Source organism: Pecten maximus, chromosome 2 (assembly GCF_902652985.1).
Source record: "Pecten maximus chromosome 2, xPecMax1.1, whole genome shotgun sequence".
Taxonomy (NCBI): Eukaryota; Metazoa; Mollusca; class Bivalvia; order Pectinida; family Pectinidae; genus Pecten; species Pecten maximus.
This window is the reverse complement of record NC_047016.1, coordinates 9,578,319-9,596,802: the sequence shown is the minus strand read 5'-3', so window position 1 is coordinate 9,596,802 and position 18,484 is coordinate 9,578,319. Positions and strand designations below refer to the sequence as shown.

The 18,484-nt window shown below is 39.6% G+C and overlaps 1 protein-coding gene and 1 long non-coding RNA gene across 2 annotated transcripts in view; one reads left to right on the top strand and one right to left on the bottom strand.

Moving 5' to 3' along the window:
- The window catches only part of LOC117316707 (breast cancer anti-estrogen resistance protein 3-like), a 121,703-nt gene extending 105,148 nt beyond the window's left edge, over positions 1-16,555 (bottom strand). The window contains 2 exon segments of the mRNA XM_033871461.1: positions 6,457-7,020; positions 16,431-16,555. Of these exon segments, the coding sequence (XP_033727352.1) occupies positions 6,457-6,593 (137 nt within the window). The 5' untranslated portion in view covers positions 6,594-7,020; positions 16,431-16,555.
- Positions 3,456-6,863, top strand: LOC117316715. The gene is made up of 2 exons (XR_004529982.1): positions 3,456-3,597; positions 5,722-6,863. It is a non-coding gene; the product is annotated as an uncharacterized LOC117316715 (long non-coding RNA).
- Positions 16,556-18,484: the final 1,929 nt, after the last annotated feature.

Sequence of the window (18,484 nt, the reverse complement as noted above, 5' to 3'; positions counted from 1 at the left end):
AGCAGGCTAGTATCCCAAACTCTAGAGAACAGTCTATAGCAGGCTAGTATCCCATCTTCTAGAGAACAGTCCATAGCAGGCTAGTATCCCATCTTCTACAGAACAGTCTTTAGCAGGCTAGTATCCCATCTTCTAGAGAACAGTCTATAGCAGGCTAGTATCCCATCTTCTAGAGAACAGTCTATAGCAGGCTAGTATCCCATCTTCTAGAGAACAGTCTATAGCAGGCTAGTATCCCATCTTCCAGAGAACAGTCTATAGCAGGCTAGTATCCCATCTTGTAGATAAGTCTATAGCAGGCTAGTATCCCATCTTCTAGACAACAGTCTATAGCAGGCTAGTATCCCATCCTCTAGAGAACAGTCTATAGCAGGCTAGTATCCCATCTTCTAGACAACAGTCTAAAGCAGGCTAGTATCCCATCTTCTAGAGAACAGTCTATAGCAGGCTAGTATCCCATCTTCTATATAGCAGGCCAGTATCCCATCTTCTAGAGAACAGTCTATAGCAGGCTAGTATCCCATCTTCTAGAGAAGTCTATAGCAGGCTAGTATCCCATTCTCTAGAGAACAGTCTATAGCAGGCTAGTATCCCATCCTCTAGAGAACAGTCTATAGCAGGCTAGTATCCCATCCTCTAGACAACAGTCTATAGCAGGCTAGTATCCCATCTTCTAGAGAACAGTCTATAGCAGGCTAGTATCCAATCTTCTGGAGAACAGTCTATAGCAGGCTAGTATCCCATCTTCTAGTGAACAGTCTATAGCATGCTAGTATCCCATCTTCTAGAGAACAGTCTATAGCAGGCTAGTATCCCATCTTCTAGACAACAGTCTATAGCAGGCTAGTATCCCATCTTCTAGACAACAGTCTATAGCAGGCTAGTATCCCATCTTCTAGAGAACAGTCTATAGCAGACTAGTATCCCATCTTCTAGAGAACAGTCTATAGCAGGCTAGTATCCCATCTTCTAGAGAACAATCTATAGCATGCTAGTATCCCATCGTCTAGAGAACAATCTATAGCAGGCTAGTATCCCATCTTCTAGACAAGTCTATAGCAGGCTAGTATCCCATCTTCTAGAGAACAGTCAATAGCAGGCTAGTATCCCATCCTCTAGAGAACAGTCTATAGCAGGCTAGTATCCCATCTTCTAGAGAACAGTCTATAGCTGGCTAGTATCCCATCTTCTAGATAACAGTCTATAGCAGGCTAGTATCCCATCTTCTAGAGAACAGTCTATAGCAGGCTAGTATCCCATCTTCTAGAGAACAGTCTATAGCAGGCTAGTATCCCATCTTGTAGAGTCCTGTCTAGCATGCCATGTTGGCATATTACATGACTAGATTTGTGCAAAGTAGATATCTGTCCTTTCAACACTATTTTCTTTTCAGATGATCCTTAACACTCCAGCCATCTCCTTTAGTGAATTTTACTTTCCCCAATGTGCCCCTTTTATTTCTCACCTGGGGCTAGGGTCAAAATGTCATGACCTTTTTTTGATGTTTTGTAAACCTTCAATATATTGATACTGTATTTAAATAACAATTTATTTCATTCCTTCTGACACCTCTATAGGCTGCAAACTCATTTACACCTCAATGACAGATTTTTTTTTCATTCACTAGCAAAGAAAAATCAATGTTCAGTAAAACAAATTTAAACACTTGTTATTGGTTTCCTGTTCATGGAAGGAATTTCCCTTTGAGAGACTTTGGTTTGGATGTACTTAATTCCACAAATATAATGAATGATATTTGTCAATGATTCTGTGGCACATCTGTGTGAAAACATTTTGTAGATCCGATGTACTGAATCTCTGCAGATAAATCTCTACATGTGAATCTCTATTGGTGATTCTCTACTGGCAAATCTCATTCTACAGGTTAATCTCTAGTATCAAATCTCAATTTACAGGTGAATCTCTACAGGTGAATCACTAACAGATGAATCTCTACAGGTGAATCTCTACAGGTGAATCTCTACTGGCAAATCTCATTCTACAGGTTAATCTCTAGTATCAAATCTCAATTTACTGGTGAATCTCTACAGGCAAATCTCTACAGGTGAATCTCTAACAGATGAATCTCTACAGGTGAATCTCTACAGGTGACTCTCTACAGGCAAATCTCTACAGGTGAATCTCTACAGGTGAATCTCTACAGGTGAATCTCTACAGGTGAATCTATACAGGTGAATCACTAACAGGTGAATCACTAACAGATGAATCTATACAGATGAATCTCTACAGGTGAATCTCTACAGGTGAATCTCTACAGGTGAATCTCTACAGGTGAATTACTATAACCAAATCACTACAGGTAAATCTCTTATATCCGTGTATTATATTTGATGTTCTGTATTGTAAGAACATTTAGAATCTCATCGTCACAGGAAATTTCCCATAATTCTTAAATAATAATTTCTTCTCTACACAATTAAAATTCATGAATACTAAACTGCAGACTAGTTTACAATTACTTACAGGAGTAAGTGTTCTTACCTGTTTTCCAGCCTCTCTATAGCAGCTAAGAACTGGTCGTCCATTTTCTGATGTCCAGTTCAATACTAGTGCTTTAGGAGGTCAATTCAAGGATGTCTACTCTCAGGTGTCACTTATAGATCTTATTAAATCATCTTCATCCCAGATTATAAGTTATCTTTTGTATCTGATATCTCCAAACTTCCATATTTCTTTACCATAAACGTTTGGATCATTCAATGACAACAGATGCCCTGGTTTGACCCACAGAAAACTTTAGTACTGACAGTATAACACAGGACAGGATTAGAGACTTTCTCTCAACAATGTCACATAAGTTAAGGTCTGTCCAAACAGACTTACTGAAAACAAACAAAGATACATCTCACCAAGGCTCAACACCAGGAGATTCCCCTACAGGTAGCCATTTTATCATTCTGGGACACAGGTAACAGGTAAGGCAGTAGATCCCTTGCACGTGGATCAACTATATATTAAATAACTTTCATTTGCTGGTTTGTCAATTCCAGGCAGTATTTCTGATGGTTGTGATTTGTTACGGTCTTTGACAATACAATCTTCTTGTGTAATAATCGATACACTCTGCTGATATTAATCAAGTTCACACAAATCCAAGCAGAATTCCTCCGTTCTCTGAACTCCAAATTCTCCCAATTTCTAGATCTTTCATTGTGGTACTATTCCAGAACTGAATATACATCTAAAATCAACACCATACCAGTAATGACAATCAGAACTGTCCTGATTTCTTCATTCACAGCAACTTCCTACTGCTGACAGGAAGCCATAAAGGTCATCACTAACTTTGAGATAAACAGCAGAATGACCATTAAATAGTCAGTGGTCACCAATAACTGTCACCCTATTAAGTCTGACCTTTCATAACCACACTGCAGGTTCCTGTGAAGCTGCTCTTGATATTTAAATCTAAATTCTTCTTTCACAGGCCTAGATTCATTGAGACTGGGGAGGTAACCCAAGGGAAGCCCACCTTTTTTACCTGTATAATATTACCTGTACCATTGACTCAGCTGATCGTTTATCCTACACACACTATAGGACATGTAATGTCTACCAACAGTGGGACGTCCCAGGGTATGTATCAATTTACTCCACAGCTTGTTATTTCAGTAATGTATCCCCCTTATATTTCTATATAGAACTATTATAGTGAGAAATAGGTTACCAAGAAAATATCAGTGGTACTGTCACAGATAGAAACCAGAACGATTTATAGTCACACGAAATCACTGTAACTATCAACATTCAAAAACAATACTTAATATAGCATAGACATGTAACAATTAAATACACCTGTGTAACAATAGGTACACTCCCATCACCAAACCAGATCATTCTATCAAAGTAACCACAGGTGTATACTACACTACCCATCTCCATGGCTACTGTATATATTACATCCTTATAGATAGTGTGGACACATACCTGAATTTATTCAGATATCTATATACACAATATGGACACCTGTATATATAGACATCTCAATATGTAGCCATCTACATATACAGACAAATATATATAGGATACCTAACAGATTGATTGACTGATTGATTGATTCATTCATTCATTCATTCATTCATTCTTCATTCATTCATTCATTCATTCATTCATTCATTCATTCATTCTTCATTCATTCATTCATTCATTCATTCATTCATTCTTCATTCATTCATTCATTCATTCATTCATTCATTCATTCATTCATTCATTCATTCTTCATTCATTTATTCATTCATTCATTCATTCTTCATTCATTCATTCATTCATAGGATATAGTAGCTACAAGTATGAAGTGCACCTCTTTTTCACAAACTTTTTTTCCTCTCCGACATATTTCTCTGTACAGGTATTTTACAATATTCATGTATTTATGCCTGAAAAATAAAAATTTTCATCAAAAGTAAAGTAACTTACCCCACAGATTCAAACCAGACACAATCCTCCCAATAGTACATTGCGTACTGTTTATATATAATAATTAAGGTAATGATTTATACCTTAAAGTTATCAGGTTGAGCAATGAAGCTAGTTAATCTATACGTGTGTGTATCAGGATCACCGTGATGGGATTAGTACTGTCAGTCCCCGGAAATACTGATGGCTTGACTATGTGTACTATCACTGTAGTCAGTTTAATGTAACCATATATAGTAGCTACAAGAAAGAGGCAGCCCACCACAGGTTTCAGTTCAGCTTGACAGCTCTCTCAGGACATGAGTTTAAAATAATTATATTAAAAAGGAATTATGAGGATAAAAAGACAATGCACTGGTCCACCAGATCTGACAGGACAAAGTAGTCGAGTTACGTACACCAGATATGATGTTAGGGACAGGGGAAACTCGGACTAATGGCAAAGGTACTCTATGTATCTGTCACTCCCACAGTGACCACAGACGCATGCCTTTGATTTTAGTTCTTCACCATCCCTACATACATGTACATCTTGTAGATCACAGGAATATGTCAAGTCTTATATCATAGAAAATAGCCAGAAATACTTACATATATAGGTTTTATATCATAGAAAATAGCCAGAATTACCAACATATACAGGTCTTCTATCAAGAAAAATAGCCAGAAATACCTTAATATATAGGTCTTCTATCAAGAAAAATAGCCAGAAATACCTTACTACATATATAGGTCTTATATCATAGAAAATAGCCAGAAATACTTACATATATAGGTCTTATATCATAGAAAATAGCCAGAATTACTACATATATAGGTCTTATATCATAGAAAATAGCCAGAAATACTACATATATAGGTCTTATATCATAGAAAATAGCCAGAAATACCTTCCCTGGTATGTCTTCATAGACAACTCATACCAATGCTACATTTTTTTGTGATGGGGTTGTCCGAATTACGAACGTTAAATATCAACATTTCTTACTGTATATCAGTTTTCTGGCCTTGGTCATTACATTTGGACTAGGGGGGTCCTTACCAACATACGTAATTTTATATAGACATACTGAAATATATAATAAAATGAATCAAAATACTGCCAAACAAAGAATTAAGCATGCAAAAGTTTAACCTTTTATAAAACCCACGAAATTACATTTGAGTCAATTCATTTGTCAATATATTCAAACATTATGGAAGAAGTGTCGTTGAGATATGCTGGGTATCACAATTATTTTACCATTAATCTCTCTTCTCACACTTTCCCCACCTGCTGGTCAGCATCTGGACCTCTCGACCACTTCTCCGGCAGAACGTGAAGCTGTGACCGGTAGGTGAAGGTCGACCTAACCTGGCAATATTCCGCACTTGTCGACCCGAGCACAGGGACATACTAACTGGGCACGTGGAGCAGTACAATCTTCATCACGGTTATACTTGTTACTTGTCATCGAACTTCTGTCAGGCTTGGGAAGCCTATCTGGGTCATTTGGTAGGATACCAGGGACGTACAATTTCCGATACTGACGGGTATATTTGGTACATACATAAGAAAATGTCAGAAACAAGCCACTCTACAGATGACCTACCGTTTCCCACAATTATCTTAAACTTTTCTTGTTTAACCATTGATTAAGATTCTATACGTATTAATTTTATTTTCCATGATATTTTACATCGGATATCATACGTGTTGAATATCAGCAAACAATAATTCGACAAAATGTGCAATGCCAAAAAACTAATATTTAAAGTTTGATGCACATTCAGCTCCATACTATTTCGATGCCATACTACTAGTGTTTCCACAAACTCCCAACTTTGTTGTAAATAAAGTTGAAGGTTAGGTACACTATAACACCGTATTCAACATATCGTGATCATTTTATGGTAAAAACAATTATAATAGAAAAAAAACGAGATTGGCAGACCTTTCAAACACTCGACAATTTAGTTTCTAAAATGTTAAAAAAGAAAATAAGCTGATGAATGTTAAAACAAATAATGAATACATACCGTCTCATCCTGGGCTCCGAGGGAGATCTTCTCGCCATGTTCAGCATGACTTTCTGGGAAACCCCCTGAACAGCTCCGTTCAGATGCGGAGAGGATAGTGTCGGAGAGGATAGTGTCCGAGAGAGCGGCTGTTCCATACTAAAATCCACGGAGTCCCGGAACAATCTCCACGGTCCGAGAGTAGTGATGTATAGTATTATACAGAGGTATACAGTCTATAAGTCCAGTATGCTTAAGTATTACTTGACCACAGAGAAACTTTCAAAGCCATTGTAAGTACTGTATATATCCCAGTGTTAATAGAGTACTAATTCTGTCCATCACCAGCTCGATTTTAGTGTGTCGTTATCAAATACACAGTGCAGCATGGCTTCCACGGCACGAATAAAGTCTGCGTATTTGAAATCTCTACGTGTGAAATTTTCTATTTACATATATCACAGTTCAGCGAGTTCGAATCAACTTTTTTAAACTAGAAATTCAATACATAATTGTCTGCTAATACCTGATAATCCATGTGTCAAATTGTCCATTCTTCTTGTTCCTTCTGGGGTGGTACGCAGTCTAAAGATACAAAAAAAATATATATCCTTTTATACACTGGTGAAGGGTTGGTGGAGGATCGTCACTCGATCGTACGTCAAGATTATATACTGACAAATTAGAAAAATCAAACTAGACAGTTCAAATTTACATCCATCAAATCAGTTTAAATGATTCACGAATTTAAACAATACATGTAATTTGATGCCGTGAACTAGCAGAGCTTGCAAATCACATGTAAATCACAGAGCGACGAGCGGCTTGTAACAGTCAACATGTGTGTCACTTCTCTCGTAAGTCAAAGTTTTATCTGTCCTTTACATCAAATATCCATATCAGTTGTAGAACTTGGGTTTGTCCCTGCCATTGATTTTTCCGTCCTCATATCCGCCCTGCTCTAACGACTGTGGGGTTTCACAAGTCTATTGAGATATAATATCATCTTCGAGGAACCCTCTCCGTCAGCCACTTTTATTTACCAAACTGATCAATTTTATAGCAAGGGTAATTGATTCTGTTAAAGGGACACGAATCTAATTACGTATTTTCAAATGCATTTAGGTAATTTTATATGAAATTAGAAATGGGACAAATAAATCATATAATCGACAAACTGAGGAATAGGAAGTGACAATTGGACAGTATTGTATGATCCTCGTCTAAAACACGCGGGCCGAATTTGAATCGTCTTTACAAATACAAATGTACAAAGCAATGATTGTGACCCTTTAACTTCCCACTTATCATCTGTAAATGATATTTGCGTTGTAAAAGCTAATTTGCATATGGCATACTGACTCCACATTACGTAACGATTACGTCGATTTTACCATTAAATGATGTTCTAACAGCCGACTGTAAATAGCACCACCATAGGACAACCCATCACAGGCATACGTCGGTATCATTAATGTACCCGAATAATAATCAAATAATTGACACGGCTTGTCAGAAGTTGGGAATGGCTGAAATGGGAATAATCCTTACATTAAACGGGAAAAATAATTGAGAATTAAGAGCTCTAAAGTTTGTCCAAAAGTCAATAGCAATGTTACAATGGTCCGTTAGACACACGTGTACTTGTCGTTTATACAAACGGGGCACTTCATTAAGCAGTAGTTAAAAAATCATTAGTAGTGCTGATGGTATATTGTTTCAACACTGACCAAAGTTCTCTGGGAATGGTCACCGCCAAACGAAAACTCTATAATTTACAACTGTTTACATGTGCATACCAACTACAAGTTAATATCAAATACCATTGATACACTCCGAGACTAACTGGTAAACATGTAGACTTGTATCGGACATAACGAAGTTCTGGTGTCAAGCTCCCTGCTAACGATGTCACTATAAGATGGCTCACCACGATACAGTAACGATGTCACTATAAGATGGCTCCCCGCGATATAGTAACGATGTCACTATAAGATGACTCCCCGCGATATAGTAACGATGTCACTATAAGATGACTCCCCGCGATATAGTAACGATGTCACTATAAGATGACTCCCCGCCATATAGTAACGATGTCACTATAAGATGGCTCCCCGTGATACAGTAACGATGTCACTATAAGATGGCTCCCCGTGATACAGTAACGATGTCACTATAAGATGGCTCCCCGCGATACAGTAACGATGTCACTATAAGATGGCTCCCCGTGATACAGTAACGATGTTACTATAAGATGGCTCCCCGTGATACAGTAACGATGTCACTATAAGATGACTCCCCGTGATACAGTAACGATGTCACTATAAGATGGATCCCCGCGGTATAGTAACGATGTCACTATAAGATGGCTCCCCGTGATATAGTAACGATGTTACTATAAGATGGCTCCCCGTGATACAGTAACGATGTCACTATAAGATGGCTCCATGCTATACAGTAACGATGTCACTATAAGATGGCTCCCCGTGATACAGTAACGATGTCACTATAAGATGGATCCCCGTGATATAGTAACGATGTCACTATAAGATGGCTCCCCGTGATACAGTAACGATGTCACTATAAGATGGCTCCCCGTGATATACTAACGATGTCACTATAAGATGGCTCCCCGTGATATAGTAACGATGTCACTATAGGATGGCTCCCCGCGATATAGTAACGATGTCTTTATAAGATGGCTCCCCGCGATATAGTAACGATGTCACTATAAGATGGCTCCCCGTGATACAGTAACGATGTCACTATAAGATGACTCCCCGCGATATAGTAACGATGTCACTATAAGATGGCTCCCCGTGATACAGTAACGATGTCACTATAAGATGGCTCCCCGCGATACAGTTACGATGTCACTATAAGATGGCTCCCCGTGATAAAGTATCGATGTCACTATAAGATGGCTCCCCGTGATATAGTAACGATGTCACTATAAGATGGCTCCCCGCGATATAGTAACGATGTCACTATAAGATGGCTCCCCGCGATATAGTAACGATGTCACTATAAGATGGCTCCCCGTGATACAGTAACGATGTCACTATAAGATGGCTCCTCGTGATATAGTAACGATGTCACTATAAGATGGCTCCCTGCGATATAGTAACGATGTCACTATAAGATGGCTCCCCGCGATATAGTAACGATGTCACTATAAGATGGCTCCCCGTGATACAGTAACGATGTCACTATAAGATGGCTCCTCGTGATATAGTAACGATGTCACTATAAGATGGCTCCCTGCGATATAGTAACGATGTCACTATAAGATGGCTCCCCGTGATACAGTAACGATGTCACTATAGAAGGCTCCCCGTGATACAGTAACGATGTCACTATAAGATGGCTCCCCGTGATACAGTAACGATGTCACTATAAGATGACTCCCCGCGATATAGTAACGATGTCACTATAAGATGGCTCCCCGTGATACAGTAACGATGTCACTATAAGATGGCTCCCCGTGATACAGTAACGATGTCACTATAAGATGGCTCCCCGTGATATAGTAACGATGTCACTATAAGATGGCTCCCCGTGATATAGTAACGATGTCACTATAAGATGGCTCCCCGCGATACAGTAACGATGTCACTATAAGATGGCTCCCCGTGATACAGTAACGATGTCACTATAAGATGGCTCCCCGCGATACAGTTACGATGTCACTATAAGATGGCTCCCCGTGATAAAGTATCGATGTCACTATAAGATGGCTCCCCGTGATATAGTAACGATGTCACTATAGGATGGCTCCCCGCGATATAGTAACGATGTCACTATAAGATGGCTCCCCGTGATATAGTAACGATGTCACTATAAGATGGCTCCCCGTGATACAGTAACGATGTCACTATAAGATGGCTCCCCACGATACAGTAACGATGTCACTATAAGATGGCTCCCCGTGATATAGTAACGATGTCACTATAAGATGGCCCCCAACGATACAGTAACGATGTCACTATAAGATGGCTCCCCACGATACAGTAACGATGTCTTTATAAGATGGCTCCCCGTGATATAGTAACGATGTCACTATAAGATGGCTCCCCGTGATATAGTAACGATGTCACTATAAGATGACTCCCCGTGATACATTTACGGTGTCACTATAAGATGGCTCCCCGTGATATAGTAACGATGTCACTATAAGATGGCTCCCCGTGATACAGTAACGGTGTCACTATAAGATGGCTCCCCGTGATATAGTAACGGTGTCACTATAAGATGGCTCCCCGTGATACATTTACGGTGTCACTATAAGATGGATCCCCGTGATATAGTAACGATGTCACTATAAGATGGCTCCCCGTGATATAGTAACGATGTCACTATAAGATGGCTCCTCGTGATAAAGTAACGATGTCACTATAAGATGGCTCCCCGTAATATAGTAACGATGTCACTATAAGATGCTGTTGATGTTAGATGTCATTTAAGTCCCCGCGATTTTGTATTTGACAGTTCCCTCTTGATGTCACTTACTGTAAGACGTTGCTGAAGTGTCCGACATCCTTTCCATGCACACGATTCTCGTGACCTGCTGGAATAATGTGTAGTTTTAGTAACAGTTTTACACTTTAATCACCGTGTTCATCCCGCGTGTCGCTTCGTTCACACCCCGGGGTATAACTCCAGATATTGTGTCCATCTCAGTAATGTAGCTGAACTCTGACTAGGTCCTAAATCGTTAGTTAGCAGGACACTAAGTCTTTTGTCCCTCTAAAGTATCCCTTTATCGTTCCTGGGTATTTCTCCACCCGTCATTCTAAACAGTCCGACATTATCCTTACCAGGTGATGGCCTGTTAATGGGACCGCAGTTTTCTGGGTCATAAAGAGATGGTACTTATAAATTCCGGATGACACCCACAAATGGCTTAGGTATGTCTTCTTGTTAGTCAAAGCTCTTGTGAAAAACGCGAAGCGTGAAAAAGATAAATAGATAAGGCGATGTTTGGACCGGAGTAATTACATCTGTACACAGTGTAAACATATAGCTCGCTATCCTAACCACTCGTATTCCACGGCGTGTGTTGGTTACTGTAACTGTTTAACGCTTTTCGACCCGTCTTAAACACAGATAGAATATGTAATTTTCTCCGAAAGGTGTCTCATATCAAATCGTATAACTATATATACATCTATAAAAAAAAAAATAAAAAAATGACGATTTCAGATTTTAAAAAATTATCAACAAAAACGTTTTACTGGGTATACACTGGAACTCCGACCAAGGCGACGAGAGTAGAAAAACGAAAACATATCATATTTCGTTACCGTTGGGTGATTATACCTCATATCTCTCCATTTTCTCCAATACAGGAAGGGCATTGGTAAGTCTGCCCATCCTTTCAAGCAATAGTCAACGCAATTTAAATATGGCCAAGATCAACAATTTATAGATACAATATAGTTCTGAACACCTGAACACTATCCACTTCTACGTCATCATTCCTCAGGCTAAATCGTAAAAAGTTTAAACAACTATTTGGCGAATTCAATTCATTTAATTACTATATTGTAGGTAGTTTTCAATATTGCAAATGAATGCGAATTATCCACGATTCGGTTGACAAAGATGACCATGTCACCTCCGTGGTTCCTACAGATTCGGTGGACAAAGATGACCGTGTCACCTCCGTGGTTCCTACAGATTCGGTGGACAAAGATGACCGTGTCACCTCCGTGGTTCCTACAGATTCGGTGGACAAAGATGACCGTGTCACCTCCGTGGTTCCTACAGATTCGGTGGACAAAGATGACCGTGTCACCTCCGTGGTTCCTACAGATTTGGTGGACAAAGATGACGGTGTCACCTCCGTGGTTCCTACAGATTTGGTTTGTATTACTCCTTATTGGATGTTAAAATGTTCAGTCTGAATGACGGCATTTTTACATTTTAGATAAAGTTTCCATATAAGGTATACGTTCTAATGTGACACCTTAAAGACAGTCAGATAGTCTTGGACATAGGTACATTGTATATCGCAATGATACATCGCAGGCTCCCAACTCATGTTTCGCTATCACTAGCCATGGCCGTGGACGTCAGAGTTGATTTGAGGGGGGAACTGGTGGTCAGACGTCAGGGTTTGTTGTCTGTTGTAGCTACTACCGTGGTGATGGACGTCAGGGTTTGTTGTCTGTTGTAGCTACTACCGTGGTGATGGACGTCAGGGTTTGTTGTCTGTTGTAGCTACTATCGTGGTGATGGACGTCAGGGTTTGTTGTCTGTTGTAGCTACTACCGTGGTGATGGACGTCAGGGTTTGTTGTCTGTTGTAGCTACTACCGTGGTGATGGACGTCAGGGTTTGTTGTCTGTTGTAGCTACTACCGTGGTGATGGACGTCAGGGTTTGTTGTCTGTTGTAGCTACTACCGTGGTGATGGACATCAGGGTTTGTTGTCTGTTGTAGCTACTACCATGGTGATGGACATCAGGGTTTGTTGTCTGTTGTAGCTACTACCGTGGTGATGGACATCAGGGTTTGTCGTCTGTTGTAGCTACTACCATTGTAATAGACATCGGGTTTGTTGTCTGTTGTAGCTACTACCATGGTGATGGACGTCAGGGTTTGTTGTCTGTTGTAGCTACTACCGTGGTGATGGACGTCAGGGTTTGTTGTCTGTTGTAGCTACTACCGTGGTGATGGACGTCAGGGTTTGTTGTCTGTTGTAGCTACTATCGTGGTGATGGACGTCAGGGTTTGTTGTCTGTTGTAGCTACTACCGTGGTGATGGACGTCAGGGTTTGTTGTCTGTTGTAGCTACTACCGTGGTGATGGACGTCAGGGTTTGTTGTCTGTTGTAGCTACTACCGTGGTGATGGACATCAGGGTTTGTTGTCTGTTGTAGCTACTACCATGGTGATGGACATCAGGGTTTGTTGTCTGTTGTAGCTACTACCGTGGTGATGGACATCAGGGTTTGTCGTCTGTTGTAGCTACTACCATTGTAATAGACATCGGGTTTGTTGTCTGTTGTAGCTACTACCATGGCCATGGACGTCAGGGTTTGTTGTCTGTTGTAGCTACTACCGTGGTGATGGACGTCAGGGTTTGTTGTCTGTTGTAGCTACTACCATGGCCATGGACCTCAGGGTTTGTTGTCTGTTGTAGCTACTACTGTGGTGATGGACGTCAGGGTTTGTTGTCTGTTGTAGCTACTACCATGGTGATGGACGTCAGGGTTTGTTGTCTGTTGTAGCTACTACCATGGACGTCAGGGTTTATTAGAGGCACGGGACTGATTATCAGATGTCAGGGGTTTGGTTGTTTGTCTATGGTTTAAGATCCCATTAGCAATACAACACTATTCTATGCCATTACATGGTAAATAGTAATGTAGTTGGCAATAAAAAGTCGCTATGGTTGACGTGGAATCCTGGGCCAAGGGGTGTGGTAAACATCAAGATGATCAAACATCCAAGTGAGGTAGCATACACCCTTAACTTGGCTGCACGTCGATCGCAGTAAGGTAGCATACACCCTTAACTTGGCCGTACACCACAACATCACATTCACATTGTTTTCCTCTTTAACACTATGAACTCTGTGAATTCTATAACAATACAACATATTCCAGACACAATGGTCTGATCTGTGAACTTGATAACAATACAATATGACATCCTGCCTTCTGTATCCTCTGACAATGATGTGACAGCCCGTGAAGACAGTTTGTATTATGTGACTGATTTAATTAATAACTTGAGGTAGCCATGTAGAGGTTATAGGATACTTAATCAGATTGATTACTATAGACGTACCCTTTATTGGGGCAGTGACCTGTTTACATATGTGAAAGTTATAACTATTACTAATTTCCAGATATATTAATATTAATATTAACTTTTTACAGATTTCTGAAATGTATATGTCTCAGTAACTTATACCTTTTCATTGTTCTAAGTTTCACCCTGTTGTGGACTTCATGGTAGTTTTTGTCGGTATTAAAGCAGTGAATTGTTTATGATGTATTGTTGTATAGATTTCTCATTTTTTTACTCTTTATTGGTGAGTCATCACTAATCTTATCCCAGAATCCTAACATATTCCGGGGCTACACTCTACATGTCCAGATCAGGAGAGAGGATCACAAACTGCAAAATTTATGGCATTGGTTGTGCTGTTGATCAATACACCACAAAACATCTATAGCTTTTGAACTATAGCAGCCACTCTAAACTCAAACCAACAAATGGTAGCACAGGCTTGTTAACTATATGGCCAAGGTCATACCTATCAAAATCAAGGTTAAAGTCACACTACCACGATTAAGGACAAAGTACCACAAACAATGTTAAAGAAGTACCACAGTCAAGGTCATACTAACACAATCTAGGTCAAAGTACCACAGTCAAGGTCATACTAACACAATCTAGGTCAAAGTACCACAGTCAATGTCATACTAACACAATCTAGGTCAAAGTACCACAGTCAAGGTCATACTAACACAATCTAGGTCAAAGTACCACAGTCAAGGTCATACTAACACAATCTAGGTCAAAGAACCACAGTCAAGGCCATACTAACACAATCTTGGTCAAAGTACCACAGTCAAGGTCATACTAACACAATCTAAGTCAAAGTACCACAGTCAAGGTCATACTAACACAATCTAGGTCAAAGTACCACAGTCAAGGTCATACTAACACAATCTAGGTCTAAGAACCACAGTCAAGGTCATACTAACACAATCTAGGTCAAAGAACCACAGTCAAGGCCATACTAACACAATCTAGGTCAAAGAACCACAGTCAATGTCATACTAACACAATCTAGGTCAAAGAACCACAGTCAAGGCCATACTAACACAATCTAGGTCAAAGAACCACAGTCAAGGCCATACTAACACAATCTAGGTCAAAGTACCACAGTCAAGGTCATACTAACACAATCTAAGTCAAAGTACCACAGTCAAGGTCATACTAACACAATCTAGGTCAAAGTACCACAGTCAAGGTCATACTAACACAATCTAGGTCAAAGAACCACAGTCAAGGTCATACTAACACAATCTAGGTCAAAGAACCACAGTCAAGGCCATACTAACACAATCTAGGTCAAAGAACCACAGTCAAGGCCATACTAACACAATCTAGGTCAAAGAACCACAGTCAAGGTCATACTAACACAATCTAGGTCAAAGAACCACAGTCAAGGCCATACTAACACAATCTAGGTCAAAGTACCACAGTCAAGGTCATACTAACACAATCTAAGTCAAAGTACCACAGTCAAGGTCATACTAACACAATCTAGGTCAAAGAACCACAGTCAAGGCCATACTAACACAATCTAGGTCAAAGAACCACAGTCAAGGCCATACTAACACAATCTAGGTCAAAGAACCACAGTCAAGGCCATACTAACACAATCTAGGTCAAAGAACCACAGTCAAGGCCATACTAACACAATCTAGGTCAAAGAACCACAGTCAAGGCCATACTAACACAATCTAGGTCAAAGTACCACAGTCAAGGCCATACTAACACAATCTAGGTCAAAGTACCACAGTCAAGGCCATACTAACACAATCTAGTTTACCAATTTCAAGTCATAAATAAGGATCTACTCACCAATATACTAATAAGTTCAAAACAAGTGTCAATGTTGTTTCAACAAATATCAAAGGTCACCTTATTCCTACCATGGTATTAAAAACTTAACAATCAAATCTATTACAATCAAGGTTAAACTAATTGTTAGCAAGGCCAAGAGTATTATTACCAAAGTTAAATTTACTATGCCAAAGGTCAAATCTTCTATTACCGAAGTCCAATTTACTACTACCAAAACCAAAATTATTATATCCAGCATCATGCAAACCTTTCGAGGTAATTTGATCATTAAAATTTTTACCACAAATACATCTGGAATGTGTACATTGTAATCTTTTCACTTGCCAATATCGCATTCAATCATTGAGATATTAAGATAATATTATGTAAGTAACATACATACGTACCTTAAACAGACACCTATCACCTTTGTCCTTTACAGGTCTCTCAGTTACCGTGCTGAAGATTCTACGTCCTTGTATACTAGTCCTAGGATTTACTACTACTTGTATAGGAGGGACAGGTAAGATCTGTCTTTACCTACCTGTATCTACCTATAGTGACCCCGGACAAACTGTGGACAAAGTGACCCAATACATAATGACCATCTCTATAGATCTGCTTATTTAACTGGACATTAGAGCACTGATTGGCTTTAAGACCACAGGGGACCTCGGTCAGTGTGTATGTCCAGTAATGGTCAATATGGTCTCTGTTTACAGTCTGACCATCCTGGTGTGTACAAACCTTTCCGTTTACTTATAGTATCTCAGCACACAGGGATAAATAATCATCGTTATTTACACTGGATATGTTAGGTGTGTGGTAATGTTAGACTGTGTATACTTGGATTGTGACAATATGTTTACACTATGTAATGTAATATCACTATACTGTCAATACACTGTATCACTATACTGTAATGTATTTATAGTGTGTGGCTGTATTTATAGTGTGGGGCTGTATTTATAGTGTGGGGACTGTATTTATAGTGTGGGACTGTATTTATAGTGTGGGGACTGTATTTATAGTGTGGGGACTGTATTTATAGTGTGGGGCTGTATTTATAGTGTGGGGAGTGTATTGATAGTGTGGGGCTGTATTTATAGTGTGGGACTGTATTTATAGTGTGGGGACTGTATTTATAGTGTGAGGACTGTATTTATAGTGTGGGGACTGTATTTATAGTGTGGGGACTGTATTTATAGTGTGGGGCTGTATTTATAGTGTGGGGACTGTATTTATAGTGTGGGACTGTATTTATAGTGTGGGGCTGTATTTATAGTGTGGGGACTGTATTTATAGTGTGGGGCTGTATTTATAGTGTGGGACTGTATTTATAGTGTGGGGACTGTATTTATAGTGTGGGGCTGTATTTATAGTGTGGGGAGTGTATTGATAGTGTGGGGCTGTATTTATAGTGTGGGACTGTATTTATAGTGTGGGGACTGTATTTATAGTGTGAGGACTGTATTTATAGTGTGGGGACTGTATTTATAGTGTGGGGACTGTATTTATAGTGTGGGGCTGTATTTATAGTGTGGGGACTGTATTTATAGTGTGGGACTGTATTTATAGTGTGGGGCTGTATTTATAGTGTGGGGACTGTATTTATAGTGTGGGGCTGTATTTATAGTGTGGGGACTGTATTTATAGTGTGGGGCTGTATTTATAGTGTGGGGACTGTATTTATAGTGTGGGGGCTGTATTTATAGTGTGTTGACTGTATTTATAGTGTGGGGCTGTATTTATAGTGTGTGGACTGTATTTATAGTGTGTGGACTGTATTTATAGTGTGGGGCTGTATTTATAGTATGTGGACTGTATTTATAGTGTGGGGCTGTATTTATAGTGTGGGGACTGTATTTATAGTGTGGGGACTGTATTTATAGTGTGGGGCTGTATTTATAGTGTGGGGACTGTATTTATAGTGTGGGGACTGTATTTATAGTGTGGGGCTGTATTTATAGTGTGTGGGGCTGTATTTATAGTGTGGGGACTGTATTTATAGTGTGGGGACTGTATTTATAGTGTGGGGCTGTATTTATAGTGTGGGGACTGTATTTATAGTGTGGGGGCTGTATTTATAGTGTGTGGACTGTATTTATAGTGTGGGGGCTGTATTTATAGTGTGGGGACTGTATTTATAGTGTGGGGCTGTATTTATAGTGTGGGGGCTGTATTTATAGTGTGGGCTGTATTTATAGTGTGGGGCTGTATTTATAGTGTGGGGACTGTATTTATAGTGTGGGGACTGTATTTATAGTGTGGGGGCTGTATTTATAGTGTGGGGACTGTATTTATAGTGTGGGGGCTGTATTTATAGTGTGGGGACTGTATTTATAGTGTGGGGCTGTATTTATAGTGTGGGGCTGTATTGATAGTGTGGGGGCTGTATTTATAGTGTGGGGGCTGTATTTATAGTGTGGGGGCTGTATTTATAGTGTGGGGGGCTGTATTT